General features: G+C 47.9%; 2 protein-coding genes across 2 annotated transcripts in view; one reads left to right on the plus strand and one right to left on the minus strand.

The window, feature by feature from the left end:
- DDOST (dolichyl-diphosphooligosaccharide--protein glycosyltransferase non-catalytic subunit) lies at nt 1-9,755 on the plus strand. Its single transcript, XM_004377168.3, has 11 exons — nt 1-342; nt 524-634; nt 5,389-5,475; nt 6,303-6,406; nt 6,526-6,620; nt 6,895-6,988; nt 7,275-7,423; nt 8,254-8,401; nt 9,062-9,182; nt 9,308-9,414; nt 9,507-9,755. The coding sequence occupies exons 1-11, from the start codon at nt 102-104 to the stop codon at nt 9,654-9,656; spliced, it is 1,407 nt and encodes a 468-aa protein (XP_004377225.1). The 5' UTR covers nt 1-101; the 3' UTR covers nt 9,657-9,755.
- Nucleotides 9,713-22,144, minus strand: part of PINK1 (PTEN induced kinase 1) — a 13,508-nt gene continuing 1,076 nt past the window's right edge. Inside the window, exons 2-8 of the mRNA XM_004377169.2 lie at nt 18,350-18,637; nt 16,469-16,569; nt 15,626-15,808; nt 14,901-15,064; nt 13,787-13,914; nt 13,177-13,413; nt 9,713-12,032 (exon numbers count right to left, since the gene is read on the minus strand). Coding sequence (XP_004377226.1) covers nt 11,775-12,032; nt 13,177-13,413; nt 13,787-13,914; nt 14,901-15,064; nt 15,626-15,808; nt 16,469-16,569; nt 18,350-18,637 — 1,359 coding nt within the window. The 3' untranslated portion in view covers nt 9,713-11,774. The remainder of the gene's footprint in view (nt 12,033-13,176; nt 13,414-13,786; nt 13,915-14,900; nt 15,065-15,625; nt 15,809-16,468; nt 16,570-18,349; nt 18,638-22,144) is intronic.

Genomic DNA, 22,144 nt, shown 5'->3' on the forward strand with positions numbered 1-22,144 from the left:
CCTCCGACCAGGGAACGTCCGGTGGGGCTCCACACTCTGTACCGCCAAAGCTGCAGCTCCAGACGCCCGGCCCCGACGTTTTCCGATCACTTCCGGGTGGAATGTCACGGCCGGGAGCCGCTATTGGGCAACCATGGAAGGGGCACTTCCGGTGCCCAAGTGCTGGGCTCTTTGGCAGGAGGAAGAAGATGGAGGCCGGCACCGGGGCCCGTGCCCGGTCTCTCTTGTGGCTTTTGCTGCCCTTGCTTGGCCCGGTCTGCGCCAGCGGTCCCCGCACCTTAGTGCTGCTGGACAATCTCAACCTGCGGGAGACGCATTCACTGTTCTTCGGGAGCCTGAAGAGTGAGAGCGGGGTCCGAGGGGGCGGTGGGTAAGGGTCCCTGGTTGGAAAGGCGCCTGAGCTGGAGAGCGTCCGCCGTCCTCCCTCCCATTCGATTTCCACGAGCGGGCCGCCCAGGTCTGGCCTCTGCAGCCAGGCTTTCCTTTGCTTTCCATCTGCCTGAACCCGTGTTTTTTTCTGCAGACCGAGGTTTTGAACTCACCTTTAAGACAGCTGATGACCCCAGCCTGTCCCTCATTAAGTACGGGGAGTTCCTCTATGACAATCTCATCATTTTCTCCCCTTCCGTGGAAGGTAAGGGCTGCATGTGCTCCCAGAACCGGGATTCGAAATTCCGGACTGATCGATCGCTTTCTGTTGGTTCTTGGACATGTTCTGGGTTCCTGGATGGGTCGCCAGCCCTGAGGGCTGCTGCTGGCGGAGAAGAGGAAAATGCCTATTTCTGACCTGGACCCAGGAGGCCCAGCTGAGGATTGTGGGGTCAAGTGTTTCTGCAAACCGTGGAACCCAGCGCTGTTGCTGTTGCTTTACTGAGATGAGGGTTTTCTCTGTAAAGGACCTGTTAGAAAGATGGAGAGCTTCCTGGTTGAGTTTGTGTGGAAATAGGAAATGGCATGCTATTAATGTAGTTAGCTGTAAAGAGGCTTTGTGGCAATTGATCTTTAGAATTCAGACAGATTGAGTCTCACCGAAAAAGAACTTCAGCAATTACCTAGGCCAACCCCCCATCTGAGACTGGATGACTAGCATGGCACTGGCATTTGGTAAGTCTTCAGCAAATAGTTGTTGACCATAACAAATGTCTTCACCAGATTATCCGATTTATACTTCAGAATTCCTTTGACAGGGAGCTTACTATTTTATGAGGCAGTTTACTCCACCACTGGACAGCTTTGTTAAGAAGTTCTTTCTTATATTAAACTAAAATTTGTCTCCTACTTCCTACTTTATTTTTGGCGGGGCATATGGAAGGGTTTCTTACATTCTCTAGGGCATTAGAGAGTAAGTCTAATGCTTATTTTGGTTAGAGTCATGGTGTTGTTGGGTGCTGTCGAGTCTATTTCAACTCATAGCGACCCCATGTGACAGTAGAACTGCCCCATAGGGTTATCTAGGCTATAATCTTTACGGGAGCAGATTGCCAGGTTTTTCTCCTGCAGAGCCTCTGGGTGGGTTCAAACCGCCACCCTTTTCGTTAGCAGCTGAGCACTTAACCATTGTGCCATCGATGCTCCTTAAGAGTCATAGCCTTCACATAATCATAGCCTATTCAGTTGTTTGTTCTGCAGACTAAACCTCCCATTTCTTTGACGATTTCTTCTTTGTTATGCCTTTTTTGTGAGCATCATAGTCGTTCCTGTCCTTATTTGCTTCAATTTATCTTCTCAGAGAACTTAAGCTGACCTATCTGGGGTAAAACAGGTCTGCCATCTCTCCTTTCAGTTAATGAAACTCAGGAAGTCAGTCTGTCACTTCATCGGCAGCTCCTTTACTCTCGGTAGTTCCCATGAGGTTGGGCTCAGCCAACTCCCTGAAGCATTTTCTCTGGGTTACTTAACACATACTGCTCTTCACTACCCCCAACATGTGCCTTCGAAATTGGCTTTTTGGAGGCAAGTGTAGTGGGGTGGATGTGATCCCAGATTGTGCAAATTAAAATCTTCAAATTACTGGGCAGGGAATGGAGTCTTCAGCAGATTAACTGGTGTTTGCTAAATTTCTGCTGTGTTTGGAACTCTGAAATAGATACTGAACAGTGGACTGGGTGAGATATTGTGGACAGGGAGCCTGCCCGTGAGTTCTTTTAGTCTGTCTTTGAAGAAATAAACAATTAATGAGTCACCAAATTCTTTGTCAGGATGTATACGATGTAGTGGAGGAACTGTGCAAGCTGTGCATGTGGAGATGGATGTGGTATGTTACTGAGGAGGAAGGAGGCTGTGGGTGGTTCTGATGGGAGAAGGTCAAGAGAGGTGGTTGTTGATGGGGAGAAACGTTGGAGAGCCGAAAACTGTTTCCCAAATGATGGCCGTTTTCATACCTCCTTCATGACTTTTGCTGTATTGCACATCACTTGTGCTAATAATTATATAATATTTTCTTTCAAATTGACCTTTTTTTTTTATATACTAAAATAAGCTTATTTTAAAAGGAAACTGCTTATGGACCCAGTATCACCACTGAAAATGGAAAGCCACTGAAAGTGAAGGTAACTAAAAATAGAATAAAAACAAAACAGTGTTGTTAAATTCTAGTTAGATACTGTTACCTGCTGAAGGCTTCTGAGCCTGAAACTTCCTCTTAAAAAAGGAGATTAGCAAGTATTAGAAAAGACATTCTCTTTGATGGAGAAAGCTTAAAAAATAATGGGAAAGGGAATAACTTTTCTCTCTGGAACTCAGTGTTATTAAAGCTCTGCCCGTGCATCCCTGATGTTGGCTTTTGTGCCCCCAGCAGAGTGGACCCCACACTTTGGGAAATGCTGCTGCAGGAAATCCTCTCTCAGGGACTCCTGGAGTTCCAGAAGGCTCATAGGTGCTGAGAGCGTTCAGGGTAGGGCCCTTCTGTGGTACTATGACCACCTTTAGCCCTCTCAGTGTGAGGGGCTGGCCTGGCTTCCAAGTGTCAGTGGATTCCTTGCCCTCTCTGGGATCAGGAGGCTCCCGAGTCACGTGCAGCAGTGGCTCCAGGGAATGGGCTTGTTAGCACATCCTCTATGTCAGGCAGAAACCAGGTCCCTGGTTTTTAGATCGGGACATGGGCTCAGAATGGTGAAGGGATTTGCCTAGGTTTAATCCCAGGCCGTCTTTAATTTCAAAGCCTGTGTTCTTACATACCAGAGTTTCTCAACAAGCGGTGCTCTTGACATTTTGGGCCAGATAATTCTTTGCTGTGGGAGCTGTCCTGTGCACTGTAGGCTGTTTAGCAGCATCCCTGTCCTCTAGCCATTAGATACCAGTAGCCACCAGCTCCCCACCCCCTGTTGTGACAACCAGACACGTCTACAGACATTGCCAAATATCTCCTGGAGGCAAAATCACCCCAGTTGAGAGCCATTGCACTATACTAAGAAGACGTTGTTGAATTTTCTAAGGCTCTGGCTGGCCTCCCTGTAGGAGAGTGGATAAGTAGATTTAAATGTCACTTGAGAGGTGGAGTCCCCAGATACAGGATGTTCTATCTGTGGCTGAAGGTCAGGTGTTTTCTTTTTTTTTCCTGAAAATTGCCCCTCAGAAAAGAGGGCCATTCTCATATTTGTATCTTTATAAAGTCATATTATGGACTCATTTCCAACTGCATAATGGATGTCAGATGGACAGATTTCTGTGTCCAACCTCAGTAAATAGTGCTTTCATCCTTCTAGTTGCTCAGGCCAGAAACTTGGAGCCGTCCTTAATGCCTCTCTTCTCACACCACACATTGAGTCCATTAGCAAGTCCTGCTGGCTTTACCTTCAGTGTACCTGCAGAATCCCACCCCTTCTCCCCTCCTCTGCCGCTGCTGCCTTGGGCTGTTGTTGTTGCGAGTTGCTTTCTCATGCCGACTCATGCCGACCCCATGCACAACGAATGATTGCTGCCCGGTCCTGCGCCATCCCCATAATCAATTATGGATCAGACCATTGTGATCCATAGTTTGTCATTGGCTGATTTTCGGAAGTAGATTGCCAGGCCTTTCTTTGTAACCCGTCTTATTCTGCAAACTCCACTGAGACCTGTTCAGCATCAAAGCAACACACAAACCTCCACTGACAGATGGGCACTTGAGGTGGCTGCCTTTGTCTGGTAGCTTCTAACCCATCAGTCTCTCTGCTTCTACCCTCACCCCCTGTACCCAGCAGCCAGAGTCATCCTTTAAAAATATAAATTAGGTCACGTCACCCTCTTGCTCAAAATCCTCCAGTGGCTTCCCATGGCCAAAACTTCACGTGACTTACAAAGCTGTACGTGAACTATCCTCCTTGCGGCCTCACCTGCTACTTGCCTCCTCGCCCCTTCACGCTCTCCAGTTGAGCCACACTGGCCTCTTTGCTGGTGAACATGCTTACCCTCTCTTCCCTCCAGGGACTTTGTACCTGTTGCTCTCTGTCTGGAGTACTCCTACTGACATACAACCTGGCTCACTCTCATGTCTTCTCAAATGTCACTTATCTGAGGTCTTCTCTAACCAGCCTTTGTATAATAGCTGCTGCCTTTCATTGCCTGCTTTATTTTTCCTCTCAGTGCACAACACATAATTACTCATTTAATGAATTAATGAATTACCAATCACTCCTTCCATTTCTTTATGTTGAACATCAGGATGCATTGTGGGGAAGATTTGAGCCTAAGACAGCCCCACTCAGTGCTAGTTTTGGATGCTGGTGTCAGTCACCTGGCCGAATTGATTGACCCAGAAGGGTATGATGCGGCAATTGCAAATGCTGGAAATTAATGAGCCTTTGTGGGGGTTGTTTTTACAAAGCAGTATACTGATTGGTTCTGTTATGGGTGTCATGGATAGACACATGTAGGATTAATAGAAAAGAGCTCTACTCGTGTCTGGCGAATAAGTACTAGTATCAAGTGACAGCATCGTCCACAGATCGAAAAATGCTCTTTCTCAAGCAGCTTTGATGGGAGTGAAGTTGATGGGCTCTGAAAAACTGTTAGGTGATTGGCCCTAGTGATGACAAAGATTCTGGTGTTAAAGCTGTGGTGATGTATTTGAATAAAATCGTTCCATGAAATGTGAGTGGGAAAATGAGACAGTTCTAAATTAATATTTATATATGACTTTAAACATTCATAATCAGGCAAATATAATCAGTAGATGTTTGACTATTTCGTGTACACCTGTTGAACCGTTCGTTTTGGATCTTCATACTGGGAAAATGGGAAATTGCCTTTTATCTGGGCACAGGTGGTAACCGTCCGTCTTGTTTTGGGCCTCTAGAGGGCGCTATTCTGTAACTGAGTGCCTGGTTGGCCGCTCACCTTCACGCTCAAGTGTCAGAGGAGCAGAGAGTCGATACCTGCAGGGTCATTGTGTCTGGTGCCTTTTTTCAGATTTTGGGGGCAACATCAACGTGGAGACCATCAGTGCCTTTATTGACGGTGGCGGCAGCGTCCTGGTAGCTGCCAGCTCAGACATTGGTAAGTCTGCCCTGGGAAGTTCTGGTGCTTTCCATCGTTTCTCCAGGGAGCTGGAAGAGCTTTTACAAATGAAGTCTTCTACAGATGGAAGCTTCACATTGGCACTCACTGGGCGGGCTTTGGCCAGTGGTCAGCAAGGGAACTGCAGCCCCAGCCAGGCCCTCCTGTGCTTTCTGGTAGCCAGAGCCAGTGAAATGCTAATCCTTCGAGAGCTGCGAACCCTGGGGTTTGTTTGTTTTGGGTGGCTCTTCCTTTACAAAAAGAAGGCAACTAGCGGAAGGCTAATTACAGGGAACCCAAAGCCTTCATTTGACAGATTTTTGCTTTGTTTTCTACTTTGGAAATTTTCAAAGATGTTCAGAAGTAGAGAGAGAATCCCCATGTACTTGTCCCCTTGCTTCAACAATTAACAGTACCTGACCAATCTTGTTTCATATTTTTCAGTATTGACAGATTTTTTAAAAACCACATTCCTCATAATGGGTGGCTTTCTTGGTGGGGAGATGATGAGGAAGAGAGAAACTTTGTAAGCCCAGGCTCATCCCGGTCAGGTTTGCCTGAGGTAATTACTTTGCTTCACAGGGAGCTTTTTAGCAGAACCAAGGTCATTGTGTGTGGAAGGAGAGGGCCAGCTGCTTGTTCTTGTTTTATCAGTTGAGATTCTGACCTGTGAAGGCAGGATCTGTGCTGTTTTCCAGGGGTCGGCTGGGGAAGCTGTGGGGGTCTAGGCTGAACGGTAGAGTCCTGAAGAGGCTAGAACACGTGACCCTGCTTGACCCAGGGCCTATCGGTAAGGGCTCAGCCAGGCATCTCTTTGGTTTGTGCAGGTGACCCTCTTCGAGAGCTGGGCAGTGAATGTGGGATCGAGTTTGATGAGGAGAAGACAGCAGTCATTGACCATCACAACTATGACGTCTCAGACCTTGGCCAGGTAACCAGGCCTCCTCTTTCACCTTCCTGGCTTCAGGCATGTGCAGCTTTGCTCAGAGGGACTCCCTGGCTCAGGGGAGCCTTTTCCTGACCTCCCGTCTTCCTTTCTGCTCTTTGCAGCATACGCTCATTGTGGCTGACACTGAGAACCTGCTGAAGGCCCCGACCATTGTTGGGAAATCACCTCTTAATCCCATCCTCTTCCGAGGCGTTGGGTGAGTGAGCAAGGGGAGGCCAGCAGAAGTCTGGGGAACAAACCTTTTGTCACCTGTGATTATTTAGGGGCATTCTTTTCCCCAGAGGATATGAATGAGATTAAATTTTGACCTTGAGTCAGACTCCATTGTTACAGCAAGAGAAGAGCTAAGTGTTTGGCTGTTAAGAAAGAAGGATTCATTCCTGGGAAGAAATGGCCCTTAGGGGATCCCAGATCCTTTGGGCTCTCCGTTCTTGGGATTAGTGTGGGGCTGTTTTCTCTTCCTTCTGCAGGATGGTGGCCGATCCTGACAATCCTCTGGTACTGGACATCCTGACAGGCTCTTCCACCTCTTACTCCTTCTTCCCGGATAAACCCATCACCCAGGTGAGGAGCCATTATAGCCTTGAGGCCTCCAGCTCCTGGACCCAGTAACAGAGTGCTTTATTTGAAAGTGAGGACTGAGCAGGAAGGCCCACTTTGCCTAGCCAGTGAAACGAGAAGTTGGTAGCAATGGGAAGTGGGTAGAGCAGTGAGGTGATCTCAGGTTCTTCCCTCAGGTAGGGCCTGGGTAAAGGTTGTTTAGATCTAGCCCACTGTCCTGTTGCTCTGGTGGCCCAGCTGCCTTTCCTTTACCTGCACTCCTTGGATGACGGCCTTGTTTTGTTCCCAGTATCCCCATGCGGTGGGGAAGAACACCCTCCTGATTGCTGGGCTGCAGGCGAGGAACAATGCCCGGGTCATCTTCAGCGGCTCCCTTGACTTCTTCAGTGATGCCTTTTTCAACTCAGCCGTGCAGAAGGCCACACCTGGCTCCCAGAGGTGGGTCCCGGGAGGCTCAGGAGCATGTGGTCTGGGTGGTAGGGTCTGTGTACACAGGGAGGTGTAGATGTGGGGGAAGGAGCCTCTTAGCTTCAAGTGTTAGAGGCTAAGTATCTTACGCACTTGGAACTATTTCAAGATTTTGTTGTTATTTTGCTGGTGTTGTCACTCTAAACTTCCCAAGGTAGTAATGGCCTATCTAGAGACCCCCCCGCCCCCTCCGCCGCCACTACCATTCCTTTTAGAAAATTGTGTATTACCGTGCAGGTAACACCCATAGCAAACCCATTTGACATTTTTGCATGTTTTCTGTGTCCCCTTTGACCATGGGTACTGTCTTAGTTATCTAGTGCTGCTATAACAAATACTACAAGTGGATGGCTTTAACAAAACAAATTTATTTTCTCCTAGTTTAGGAGGCTAGAAGTCCAAATTCAGGGTGCTGGCTCTAGGGGAAGGTTTTCTTTGTTGGCTCTGGGGGATAGTCCTTGTCCTTCAGCTTCTGTTTCTTGGTTCCTTGGAGATCTCCATGTGTCTTGCATCTATCTTACCCCGTCTCTGCTTCTCTTCCTTGCTTGTTTAATCTCTTTTATATCTCAAAAGAGATTAAGACACACACTAATCCTGTCTCATTAACATAACAAGACAACCCATTCCCAAATGGCCACAGGCATAGAGGTTAGGATTTACAACATATATTTTTGGGGGACACAGTTCAGTCTGTAACAGGTACCTAGGTACGTCTAGCTCACAGGCAGATCGCAGCTTAGTGCAGTTCGGGGAAGAAGTTGGTTCTGGTGTACTAGCCTCTCCTGTTTTCCCCTATGCAGGTATTCCCAGACAGGCAACTATGAGCTAGCTGAGGCCCTGTCCCGCTGGGTGTTCAAGGAGGAGGGTGTCCTCCGTGTGGGGCCTGTGTCCCATCATCGGGTGGGCGAGACAGCCCCTCCCAACGCCTACACTGTCACCGACCTAGTGGTAAGAGCTTCTTGGAGGGGGAGGGCCTGAGGGTTTGGCCAAGTTGATTCCACTTAGTGCAGAAGCATTTACTGAACACTTGCACGTTGGCCTAAGGGGTATAAACAAGGATAACAAGTTACTCTCTAAGAAAGTTAGGTGCAGAGAGCCTGGCACGTAACTGATATCCTCACAGGTTACCTTCTCTTGAGGAGTGTGTTTTGCAGTGGGATGCAGAGGCAGGAGGGTCTGCACTTACAGCTCTCTAGGGCAGTTGGGTTCACAAGAGAAGGAGTATTTGAGTTGGGTCTCCGGGGTGAATTTGCCAGAGAAGTGGGGAAAGGCCAGAGAGTAGTGTATATGGAAGCACGGGTGCTTGAAAGTGCCAGCATATTATGGGAATGGCGAGTGGTTTGTATCTGTGCTTTGATGGGCCTTGAAGACTGTGGCAAGGAATTTAGAACTAGTGAAAAAGGCATAGATGTGGAGTCAGATGAGTTAATCTGTTGTGAGTAGTGTCGTCAGTCTGTGCTTAGTAGTGGGTGGTAGGAGTTTTAGCAGTTTTCCAGAACTCCTGGGGATTCTTGCCATGTTCATGGAGTGGGAATCAGTGCAGCTCTGACTGGGGGTGGAGGCACCATCCAGTCACGGCTCCTGGGCTCACCTGGCCTCTTATCCCAGGAGTATAGCATTGTGATTGAGCAGCTCTCAAACGGCAGATGGGTACCCTTTGATGGTGATGACATTCAGCTGGAATTTGTCCGCATTGATCCCTTTGTGAGGACCTTCTTGAAGAAGAAAGGTACATGCAACTTTTGCAAGATAATGTTACTGGAAGATGGTCCCCACCCCTTGCTTGCTCTCATGAGGCCCAACAGAGAAACACTCTGAGAAACCCCTCCTTGTTATTTGTTGACTCTTCCCTAGGTGGCAAGTACAGCGTCCAGTTCAAGTTGCCCGATGTGTATGGTGTGTTCCAGTTTAAAGTGGATTACAACCGGCTCGGCTACACACACTTGTACTCTTCCACTCAGGTAAGCACAGGGGCTGGTCTCCATTTTCAGCCAGCGTGCCCCCTGCCTGGGCTTCTTGGTGGCCAGGCCCGACCACCTCTGTCCTGTTGCAGGTGTCAGTGAGGCCACTGCAGCACACGCAGTATGAGCGTTTCATCCCCTCTGCCTACCCCTACTACGCCAGTGCCTTCTCCATGATGGCGGGGCTCTTCATCTTCAGCATCGTCTTCTTGCACATGAAGGAGAAAGAGAAGTCTGACTAGGAGGCCAGAGCCCTGGTACTCCTACTGCTTGGAGAAAGAGGGTTTTTATTTTTAGTTTCCCTTTTTTTTTTTTTTTTTTTTTAAGCCGTGGGACAATGGCACAGCCTTACCTCAGTGGGAGATGCAGCATTGAGTACCAATGGTTGGGGGTCAGGGAACACTTTTTACCTAAGGTTTTCCACCTTGAACTGTTAAAGGGCATTTTTCATATGTGAAGTCACTCATTTCTAAAATAAAGAGAAACGTTGCCCTCAAACTTCCATCTGGCCTGTTTTTTTGCTAGCAGGGGGATGCTGTTTGGTAATGACTGGAAGTAGTAAGTGGCTGCTTTTTATTTTGCCAAAGGCTGAACGGTATTTTCCTTAATAATTATGAAATGCTAGAACTTCTTAGCTTCTCAAGGGATAAAATAGGGCTAATAATGCATTGAGGGGAGCATCACTGAAACAGAAAACCTGGGATGACAGCACTTGGCTTTATAATAAAATTGTAGAATTACCTGTTTGAAAAGAACCTTAAATATACGTTCACCTTGCTTGCTTTAGGCAATAGCTGTGGTCCTAAAAAAAACCCATTACCGTCTATTCCAACTCGTAGCGACCCTATAGGACAAAGTAGGACTGCCCCATAGGGTTTCCAAGGAGCGGCTGGTGGATTTAGAACTAGCTGACCTTTTGGTTAGCAGCTCAGCTCTTAACCACTGCACCACCAGGGCTCTGGTCCTAGAAAAGCATGTGTAGAATTATATGTGAAGTCCTTTCCCCATTGTTGGTATCTATCTATCTACCCACAAACCTTTCTGGTCTCTACGGTATAGTAAAAATCACTCTTAAAGCCAGATACTCAGTTTAAGGCACATGTGCATTCTGTAGTTGTAAATTTGTATTTAATTCTTGTAAGAAATGCAAGTTAAAAGGAAGATCGAGTTTAAAACACCACACAGTTTCCATTTCATCAGTTATGACAGCTGTGCTAGAGCCAGTCACTGGAGGAGCTCTGTGGAAATGCTTTCACAAAAATGCTGTACCCCTAGTGGTGTTCCAGTGCCTAACAAGTGCAGAGGCGCCTGCTTCTCAGGCCTCACTTCACTGTTGTTTCATTCTGGCACTTGACTATACTGACCTGTGCAAATGTCTGCCTCAGCCCAGATGATGTTCGCAAACTGGTGATGTGTCTGCCCCTTTCACACGAGCAACAGGCTGTTCCTGGACCTACGGGCAAATGTCACAGTAGAACTCTGCCATTAACAGCCACTGCCTTGGTCGATAGCGTGGAACATATGTGGTATAAACCTCCTCAGACCAGGCTCATCTAACAGACCAGCTCAGTCATTAGAAACTTTCCAGAGGTCTGTGAGGACAGAACATGGGTGTAAGACAGGGCGTTTGGTCAGCAATTACACCTGAGTGGATCTGCTCACCTAGGACTTTGGCTTCTCCACAGGGATAATCACATTTAAGCACTGATACACAAAGGGGCCTAATGATGAGCTGGCAATTTTTTTTTTTTTTGAGTTGTGTTCTTTGAACTCATCTAGACCAGGGGCTGACAAACTATGGTCTCCTGGCCAATCCAGACTGCTGGCTGTTTTTGTATGGCCAACAAACTAAAAACGGTTTCTCACATTTTTAAATGGTTGAAGAAATGAAAAAAATATTTTGTTACACATGAAATTCAAATTTGTGTCCATAAAGTTTTCTTGAACACAGCCACACTTGTTCGTTTACATATTTAAGACTGTTTTCATGCTACAATGTTAAGAGTTGAGTAGCTGTGACAGGCTAAAGTATTTACTGTCTGGCCCTCTACAGAAGTTTGCTGACTCCTGATTTAGACCAATTTCTTCACTTTACAGATAAGAGAACTTTAGTCTACACCAGTTATAGGATTCATCCAAAACTGCACAGCTAGTTAGTAGCTACAGACCAGGGACTTTGACTCAAATTGTTCCTTCCACACTTGCCAAGCATGAGGCCTTCTCTGGGGCTGACCAGCCCTCTGTGCCATCTCTTCTGACTCTCACCCTCTCGCACCTCAGAGCCCCCTCCCTCAGCACTCAGACCATCATGACACAGATGCCGCTAAGTTCTTTTAGTAATTCAGCTACATGCAGAGCCATCACGGGGCTGCCCTCCAGGACTGGAGGAGGAAGGCTGCCTGGCAGAGGGCTTCACACTCCAGGTTGGCCAGAAATAACATCTTCATTTTTGTTTCCACGCAACTCTTCTCCGTGAACCTGTCAGCCAGCAAAGCGGCAGCTGACTGTTGGAGGAGCCAGCCAACCACCTTGTCTAATTTCAAATTCTTTAGGGCTAAGATGTGTTCACCCCAGAGGCTTAAATGAAGCACATTTGCAGCTACTCGGGCAGATGGTCTCTGAAACAAGAAGGGAAGTTGAAATTTAGAATGTCTACAACAAACTATTTTGGCTACAACCTACTTTGTTAACTTCAGGGTCTTTGGTTCTCTTCCATTTTGGCCCCAACCAACTTCTTCCTCCACCCTTACCTCTCTCCTCCCAGTACCCTTCACTAAACTGCCATACACTGGCTGCTCTCTACCCAGGCTCCAGGCTTTTCCACATGTACAACTTGTACGGGGGCTGTGTGCCTTGCTCGGAATAGCCTTCCCCATCATGGCAGGTTCCCGTGTCTCCTGTATACGATACTGTCTTGTCCCTTGTCCTGGAGTTAGGTAAGCTGTCTCATTTCTTTTAATGGTAGCAGTTGCTATTTTAACAAACCTTCATTGAGCAGCTACTGTAACCAAGATAGCAAGCTATGTACAGTGAGTGAGAAGTGGTAGAATGGTGATTTGAACCCAGGTCTGTCTCTAGGCTCTTTCCACTAAGCATGCCACGGGAACTGGGCCTGCCCCTCCAATTATGGCTTCAAATACAGTAGCCTTTATAGTCCCTTATAGTAATTTCAAAATGACCAGATCTGTTCTTGGGAGATGTTTCCCCATCTGTCTGTCTGACTAGGCCTCAGCTGTTTCCATAAGCTTCTTCCTCATTAAACATTTAATCAAAAATACATCCTTCTCCCGGTGAGTAACGTTGTTGTTAGGCGCCGTCAAGTCGATTTTGACTCACAGCAACCCCAGGTGACAGAATAGAACTGCCCCCATAGGGTTTTCTAGGCTGTAATCTTTACAGATGGCCAGGTCGTTCTCTCCTGCGGAGCTGCTGGGTGGGTTCAAACCACCGGCCTTTCAGTTAGCAGCCGAGTGCTTACCCGTTGGACCACCAGGGCTCCTTCTGAGAGTAACGTTAAGCAGCTAAAAAGTCAAGAAGAGTTAAATTGCTAGGTTTCTGACTAATGATTTGGTGGCTAGCTCCCCGACACCTATTTAACACATAGAGTATATTGTACTATTGTAATTGGCCTTCACCTTTGTAAGATTGAGGCTGTCTGTCTGTCTATCCCTGTAGTGCTTGCCCACACCTGGCCTTCACCTGGGAACTGAGTTTTCCATCCACACAACCTGCAGAGCCTGGAAGGTGTGGGACCAGCCTCACCTTGCTGGCCTCTCGCTGGAGCAGTGACCTCACCAGGTGTCTCGCATCTAGAGGTACCGACTCGGGCAGTACTGGCAGCTGAGCCTCTTGGTAACTGCGGCTTTCCAGGTGGGCCTGGCCCTGGCCATAAAAGGGATTGGAGAGCCCAAAGATTTCATAGGCGATCGCTCCCACTGCCCAGGTGTCTGCCTTGCTGTAGTCGATCACTGCCCGGGGGCCGGGACAGGCCGTGGACACCTGCTCGGAAAGCAACGGATGGGCAGTCATGCTGCTGGTATTTCTAACCTTACTTATGTTTTCGCACATCACCTGACCCACGGGCTAACCTGAACTCTGTCCAGGGAGCCCAGCATTTGAGCCGGTTGTGGCTCAAACCCAGAAGAAGCTGCTGAGGCTGCCTGGTTTATGCTCATACAACTCCCACCTCCCAGGAGCATGAGGGAGATCCAGATTAAGGCAAAGTGGCCGAGAAGGGACTGGTGCCAAATTACAGATCAGAAAAGATGGAGGCGTGGAGTATATAATGAGGTGTCAAGTCTCATCCTATCATTTCATGGGAGACTTGGTGGAAGTTGTGCTGATGAAGGACGACACACGCAGCAGGACTCACCTCGGGAGCCATCAGGCAGCCGTTTCCGCCCCGATCCACATACCAACTGGTGAAGGGCAACTGCAGGCCGATGTGCTCATCCGCCAGGCAGCAACCAAAATCGGTGATCACCAGCCAGGGGCAGCCATCTGCAGGGGGAATAGGCAGAAGTAAGTGGTTGAGTCTCCTCCCCCTCCTTCCCTTTTAAAGGTGCTCCTGTGTCCCCACTAAAGCCACCACCAAGACACAGGTGAGAGGGGCTAATAGGGATTCTGTTGGCTCAGGAGTGCAGAGCAGCAAGGCCTGTATGGGAGACCCCTCACCAGAATGCTGAACAGGAGAGTCAGTACATGAATATGGAAATGCCCCCAGGAATTAAAGGCTGCAAACGAATAACTGCTGTATAAAAGTTTTGCTCAATCTAAGTAATTTTCTAGTAATTGGAGCTGTCCCAAGACCAAAGCTGCTCACAATTTACTCATTAGATGGGGCTTGGCTCAAATGAACTCTAAGGGCCCTTACACCCCACGAGTCTTTGATCTGAACTTGAAACTCCCAATTCCAAGTCTAAGAAGCAGACATTTAGAATTAGTTATCTATAAAAGGATCCACAGAGCTCCTTTAAAAGCCAGTTCCTTCAGTAAGTTAACTGACTATGTAGCTATTTAAAATCTTCTAGTTCAAATTTTATCAGATGTATGACTCTCCTTCATCATATCACCAGACAAATGGTAATCCAGCTTCTACCTGAAAGCTTCCAGTGATGAGCAACTCATTATTTCCAGGGGCAGCTGTGCTTACATTTGGACAGCTTTCACTGTTTGAAGACTCTTTTCTTAAATTGAGCTGAAGTTCTTCTTCTTTTTACTTATTAAAGAACACTTCCACCACTGAGGTTTTTGTTCTGTAAGTGGGCAGCAGAAAGGAACCTAGAAGTGTTAACTACCCTGAACAAATCCACAGAGAGAACAAGAGCCTGTACTTTGAAGGAGATGGTGCTCATTTCTGTGTACGCAGCTAAGACACAACGACTTATGATAACATAAAATCCAAAAAGGTCTGAAGGGTCCTAAACGTTCCCTGATGTAAGTCTAGTGCACCCCGGATTGCTCCGAGAGGGCGAGGGGGTACTCACCTGCATCCAACTCCACGAGGATGTTGTCAGACTTTAAGTCTCTGTGTGCGATGCCCTGTTGAACCAGGTGATCCACCCCTTCCAGAAGCTGCAAGATCATCATGGTGGCAAGGCGGGGGCTTGGAGTGGCTGTGCGAAGGTACTGGCGCAGGGTGCAGGGATAGCTGGTGGAGAGCGGACAGGGCCTTGGGCTATCGAGAGCGCATCAATGGACCCTAGCACCTTGTGTACTGTCAGGATGGTGGCTGCTCCTCTTCTCCTTCCTGGAACTTTTTATTTTTTTTCCCAAATATCCTTTCTGTCCTCACCCACCCATCATCCTGAAATTACAAAGGACTCCACATGTTGAAAGTAACAGTGCATTTTCTTAAAACACCCACTGCAGTAATGTTAGAGGATACAGAGAGTGATGAAGGAGAACTATTTTTATGTTGAAAACCAGGTAAGGCAAGCCGCAGAGAAGGAACGACAGTCAAATGCTCCAAAAGCACTAGGCGAAAAGCACAGGACAGCATGTTCTGGCTGAAGATGAGGTTTTGTTTCATGAGAAATCATCCTCAAGGGAAACTGCTCTCTAGGGCAGACATACTCCCACTGCCTGACCTTCTCCCAGAGAGTGACGTTCCTCTTCCCTGAAAGCTCCATGTGCACACAGGGAGGGCAGGGCTCAGTGCCCTCTCTAAAGATGAGGCAGCTCCAGGGTCCAGCCATACCCCGCCACTTACTTCTTCATAACGAGGAAAAGTGTCCGTCCGTGGCCCAGGCCATCAGGGTGGAGACGTGGGGGCAGCACATCAGGGTAGTCGACCAGGGCCCCCGGCAGCAGTGGCACAGACGAGGTGAAGGCACGGAAAACTCGGATGATGTTGGGGTGAGGGGCCAGTTGCTTGAGACCTCCCTTGGATCTTCTATTTCAGCCAAGTGGGGAAACATACGAGGCCAGTATTAGATACAACAGTTGGAAAATAGGCTCATGTGTAACACAGTAAGCACTCAGCACCCTGAGCATCTGCTGTCCTAGCACTTACTACACTGCGCTGCTCTGGACTTGTCCAGCTCCTGTGCCACACTGAGAACTCCTGGAGTACAGAACATTTTTTCTTTCTTTTTAAAAAAATATCTGTGTTGCAAGCTGCAAGCACCTGGAACAGTACTTGGCACCCGCAGGTTCTCTGTAACTATGAGTGGAATCAGTGTTTCTCGCCTGTGGGGACAGTTCAGTTTGTAGCACTAGGTGGTGCTCCACCTGTGCATCACTCAGTTCCCACCCTTCCAAGAAGGAGTCAGATCAGTTTTCCAACACTCTGAATCGGGCACATTTAGATGGCCTTCTTGCCCCTGCTCCAACGTGAATCAACCATCTGCATCGTCAATTGGAATCAGATGATTTGCAGTCCTTCCCAAGCTAAATTATCCACCAACTGAAAATCTACCATTAACTAAGTCATTCGGTAAGACTTTATTATCTACTGAGCATCAGACACTGTGCTGAGTGGTGGGGACTCAGATGGTTATTTTGTTCTCAGAGAACTCACAGTCTGGAGGGCCAACAGACCGAAGGCACCTACCTGTAAGTGACTGCTCCATACTCCCCGGCTAAGGCTGCTCGGCTAGCTGGGACCAGCTCCTGGCTCATTGTGCTCAAGATGGCCTCGCTGGAAGAGCCCGCCTGGAACATATCCATAATGAATCCAGAGTTACACAAACCCGAGTGGAATGGCAAGCTCCAAGCCCTCCTGTAACCTGGACCAGGACAGCTACTGCCTAGAATTGGCTTGGACCTTCAAGAGAAGATAGCCTCTCTGAAATGGCAAGCCAGGACCAGGAACTCCTGGGAGACAGAGAAGGTAGAGGTGCCATCCATACCAACTCAGGGGACTCTTCCCACACCTCAGACTCTCGGCAGCTGTCAAGATGAAGGTCAGGGCATGGACACTTCCTCCTTGCCAGAGATGCCCCTGGTTACCACAGGCTCTAAACGGACAGGCCACAGCCTGACAAACTCCACCCTAGATAAAGCTGTACTGAATCACAGAGCAGCCACTCCCAGCCCCATCCCAAACAAGCACACAAAAACCAAGGAGGGGGGAAAACACCTTGTATTTCTCACTCTATTAAGAACGGCTCTCAGGACTTACGAAACCTGGATAAGTATCGAAAAGCTCCTATAAGAATCCACAATCTTGGAACCCCTAAGGCTACAGCCCTAAGACACCCTTCACACTTGGAACTGCAGCCAATCCCAGAGGCCACCTTTCAGCCAAATAATAGACTGGTCTATAAAATAAACATTAACACCTGTGAAGAATGTGCTCCGTAGAACAATCAACTATACAAGACCAAAAGGGCAACATTTGCCCAAAAACAAAGACGAGACGGCAGAGAGGGGCAGGGGAACAGGGAACCCAGGCTGAAAAGGGGGAGTGCTGACATACTGCAAGCGTTGTAACCAGCGTTGTGGAACAATCTGTGTATGAATTATTGAATGGGAAACTAATTTGCTGTGTCAACTTTCACCTAAAGCACAATCAAATGTTCCAAAACAACCATCCAGTCTTTTACCTGTTGTGAATGCGATAGCTGCCACTGACTCACCGTCGTCCCGACCAGCGAGAATTCTGGTGCTAAGACAGGGTGTTTCAGAGGCAAAGCATTTAGCTACGCGGTAGCTAGTAGCCCAGCTTGGAAGTGCAGCAGTCTACAACTTCCATTCACAGAACCAGAACCAGAACCAGAACCTGCACTCTCCGTGTCCAGCCCGGCTGCTGTGGCTGTTTGCCACCTTAGCCTGGGATGACTGCTCCGCGCAGGAGAAAGACCATCAGGTTTTGATCAATTCCCTAACCCACCTGTGCAATGGCAAGGTAAAGAAACTGAAGAGACAGAAAGCTTTATGTTTCTGTGTGGGAGAATGTTCTTCAAGTTCCCAAAGCCTTGAGACCCTCTGTGAGAGCAGGGAGGTGATGGGAAGCCTTTGGTCCGGAGGTGGGAGTGAAGGGTGGGTTTAAAGGAAAGGAGTGCGGCAGCTCCTCTCCAGTGAGCCAGGTCATGGGAACCAGAGAGGGTGGTGCAACTGCAGACCTGAAATTAACTGATGGGCTGTGACTAACAGGTTAGAACCAATGGTGAGGCACTGGCTACTTAAAGTGTGGTTCACAGACCAGCCACGTCAGCATCACCGGGGCGCCTGTTAGAAATGCAGCATCTCAGGCCCCAGCCCAGACCCACTGAGTCAGAATCTGCCCTTTACCCTGATGGACATACTAAAATTTCAGACACACTGCCTCAGACTCTCTTGTGTAAGAGGATGAAGAAACCTAATTATCTAGGCACCTTTACTGTGGAGAATTTGTCTTTTCCTATCTGTTCACTGAAGAGAAGTCCATCAGGTTCACTAAGATTGGCATTTGAGAAATGCCTACTTCAAAGGTGAAAGGCCACGTCCTTACCGAGATGTTCCACATCATCTTGATTGCTAAGGGAAAGGCAGGGGGTTGGGCCATGCTCTCCTCAGTTTCCCCTTGTGGAATGATGTCTGGGCCTCTTCCTGTCAGCAGCCCGCTGCTCTCTGCCCCCTCCGAATTCTGGGGCACCGTGGGCACAGTGGCTTCGTACACAGCAGCACTGCAGCCCTTGCCGATGGATCGCCCTATAAGATACTCCTCCAGCCGGAAGCCCTGGCAGCGTCTACTGTCCAACAGGCCAGGCAGCAGCTTGTTTTTCTGGGTAAAAATTGCCTGTGAGGGAAAAAGAACGCACAGTGAGCATCGGGCCTAGAAGGACCAAGTAAAGGGAAAAGGGAAAAAAGGTAGCATGGCGCAAGGTCCTCACTGTCAACATCAAGAGCCAATAAAAACACAGCCAAATCGGGTTTTGATGCTTGTCCTGGGCTCCAGCCATCCTGCCTTTCTCTCTGATTATTCAGAATTATTCTCCTCAAACTCCGTCAGTTCACTGCAGCCAGAGACACAGCCCAACACAGCACACTGGGTATTAGTGAGGAGGTCCAAACTTCTGAGTTCTGCAGTGGGCACACCGCTCCACCCCGCCGGCACATTCTTGGAGATTCCTGATTATGAGACAGCTCTCTCTGCAAAGACCGTGGCTGGAGCTACTAGATGGTTACCAGGACCTGTAGTTGGGCAGGAGCACGGGGTCGACAGTCACACCCTTCACTTGGCAGTGACCTCAGGTTGCTTTTGCAGGCAAGGGTGTGTAACCAGGAGTGTCCTGGGAGCTGAGTTATTATATCCTGCCTGCCTGTCTCTGCCTCTTAGGCAGGGCTTCCAGCCAGTTCGTTCTGGTTTGAACCCCTGCTGAGAAGCTGCATTGCTAAGAAGTTCCCAGGGGATGCTAATGTTGCTGGTTAGGGACCAATTCTGAGAACCATTAGTGGAGCAGTGGTTCTCAAAGTTTATCATACATGAGAATAATCTGGGGATCCTGTTAAAATGCAGATTCTGCTTCAGTATATCTGGGGTGGAAACGCAAATTCTCAGCAGGAGTTCGAACTGGTTCGAAGCCCTGCTCTTAGGAATCTGGTGGGCAGCCCACTCTGTTAGGAAAGGAAATAGGAGTACAAGCGTTCGGAAAGAAACAGATGGGAGTGCAGCCATGGTGGGGCTGGGGTGTGTTGGGAAAGAGCCTACTTGTCAGGCAGTGGTGATGTCATTTCTCCAGTCACCAGAGCTCTGCCTTGCTCCTCAAACCTGCCTGATCCACTGATGCCTTCCTAATTCTATAATCAGTCACCAATGCGTGCCAGGATGGAAGCCCTTCATATCCACCTATAGCAGCAACCTAAAGGCGCCTGTCTCCAGACTCCCTTTCTCACTTCATTCCTTCACCTGCTCTGAGCCCAATTACACCACACTGCTTTCACACATCACTCCTCTGTTCCAATCCTATCCAACTCTCCAATACCTTACCCTGGTACTTCCTATATGAAAACTGCTTCACCAGACAGACCGTAAGTTTTCATTTCTCCAGATAAATGCCCAAGAATGTAACTGCTGGGTTGTATGGTAAGTGCTCACCACACGTATGTCAGTTTGTCATACTGTGGGTGGCCTGCATGCTGCTGTGATGCTGGAAGCATCCACAATCAATGCCCATGGAAGCAGCAGTCAAATCGAATGACATCACACTGGCAAATCTGCTGCAAAAGACCTCTTTAAAGTGTTGAAAAGCAAAGATGTCACTTTGAGCACTAAGGTGCCCCTGACCCAAGCCATGGTATTTTTAATCCCCTTATTTGCATGGGAAAGCTGGACTATGAACAAGGAAGACTGAAGAAGAATTGATGCATCTAAGTTATGGTGCTGGCGAAGAATACTGAATATACCACGGACTGCCAGAACAAACAAGTCTGTCCTGGAAGAAGCACAGCCAGAGTGCTCCTTGGAAGCGAGGATGGTGAGACTCTGTCTCACGTACTTTGGACGTGTTATCAGGAGGGACCAGTCTGTGGAGGAAGAACATCATGCTTGGTAAGGTAGAGAGTCTGCCAAAAAGAGGAAGACCCTCAATTTTTAGATGGAATGACACAGTAGCTACAACAACGGGCTCAAAGATAGCAATGACTATAAGGATGGTGCAGGACTGGGCAGTGTTTCCTTCTGCTGTACACAGAGTCGCTATGAGTAGGAACTGACTCAGTGGCACCTAACAACAAATGGTAAGTGCATGTTTAGGTTTGTAAGAAACTGTCAAACTATGGAGCAGCTATACCATTTTACAGTCTCACCAGCAATGTATGACAAGTCCCATTTCTCCCCATCCTCACCAGCACTTAGTATTATCACTGTTTTTCACTTTAGCTATTCTAATAAATGTGCATTGATCTCTCACTGTGATTTTAGTTTGCATTTCCCTAACGGAATAGTGATGCTGACCATCTGTTCATGTGCTTATCTGCCATCTGTATCTCCTTTTGATGAAATACCTGTTCGTGTCTTTTGCCTATTTTATAACTGGATTTTTTTTTTTTTAACATGCCTCCTTCCAAAGAGAGGAGCTGCTATTCTATACCATCTGGAATTTTAGCACTAAGGTTGGCAGATCTTGTGATTTTTTTCAAAAGAAGTCAAATATCTTAAGTTTTTTTTTAATTGGAAGTTAACTGGCAACTCACTAAAAATGTTAAGAGGGTGAAGTGTGAGAAAAGGACATGTGGAGGGTAAGCCTAGGAGGATCAGTCTTGTGTACAAAAAAAAAAAAAGCCTCCCAAGTTTTAAGCAGGATTTGGCAAGTTTCCCACTCTTGGCTTCTGCCAGTTAAGCCATGGAAAAAGGACAGGGCTGGGGACTAGGCTGATGTCACCTGTCATTCAAAACTGGCCAAAGATCAAACATGAGACAGTCTGATGATGAGGAATGAGAACTCGGCTGGAAACCAGGAAACATGGGACACACGGCTTGGTCCTCAACCAGCTCTGTGTCCTTGTGTACATCACTCCACCTTCCACCGCCTCAGCCCTAACCTGTAAAAGGCAGGGGCGATACCATCAGTGAGGGGTTCCAAACCCGAGGGAGGGGGCTGAGCAGAAATGGTGATCTTTGAGCTATTTCAAGTGTTTATAAAGCCTAACGGAACCCCTGGTATCTAGACGCCTTTGATAACTCTACAAAGGCTAACTAAAACGTTGGGTCTCATGTTTTCTCCTGTTGTTCATAGTTTTTATTGTGGCTTCAATGTCACTCATTGCTTGGCTAAACTGTGGAGGTGGCCTGGCTCAGTGGTTAAGGGCACATACTTTGGGCAATAACCTTTACTAGCTGTGTGACTTTCAGCAGGTTACTTCACCTCTCTTGAGTACATTACCTCATCATAAATTGGGGATGACAACTACCTCAAGGTATAGGAGTGCTATGATTTAGCTGTCATTAAATTTGAGAAAATGCACATAAAGCCACTAGCCCGGTGCCTGGCATAACTTGAACTATAATTAGCAGCACAGTCTATAATTAGCAGCATATTTTCCAAAACATGCTGTGTGCGGAAAGGAAAACAGTAGAACAAAATATGAAGTGCTGGCTTCATATGAGGCAATCAGTAAGGGTGAAATGAAGCGTAATCAGTGATTTTCAAGGTATTTCTGACTCTGACAAAGGTAGATCTTCACCCTGGACGGGAATCAGTAAACGTCTCCCTGCCCCGCCCCTCCTCTTGCTGTCAGGCTGAAGGCCACGCCCCTGCTCCCGCCCCAGCCCCGCCCCCTGCTCCCGCCCCAGCCCCGCCCCCTG

This window comes from Trichechus manatus, unplaced genomic scaffold (assembly GCF_000243295.1).
Source record: "Trichechus manatus latirostris isolate Lorelei unplaced genomic scaffold, TriManLat1.0 scaffold00048, whole genome shotgun sequence".
Lineage (NCBI taxonomy): Eukaryota > Metazoa > Chordata > Mammalia > Sirenia > Trichechidae > Trichechus > Trichechus manatus.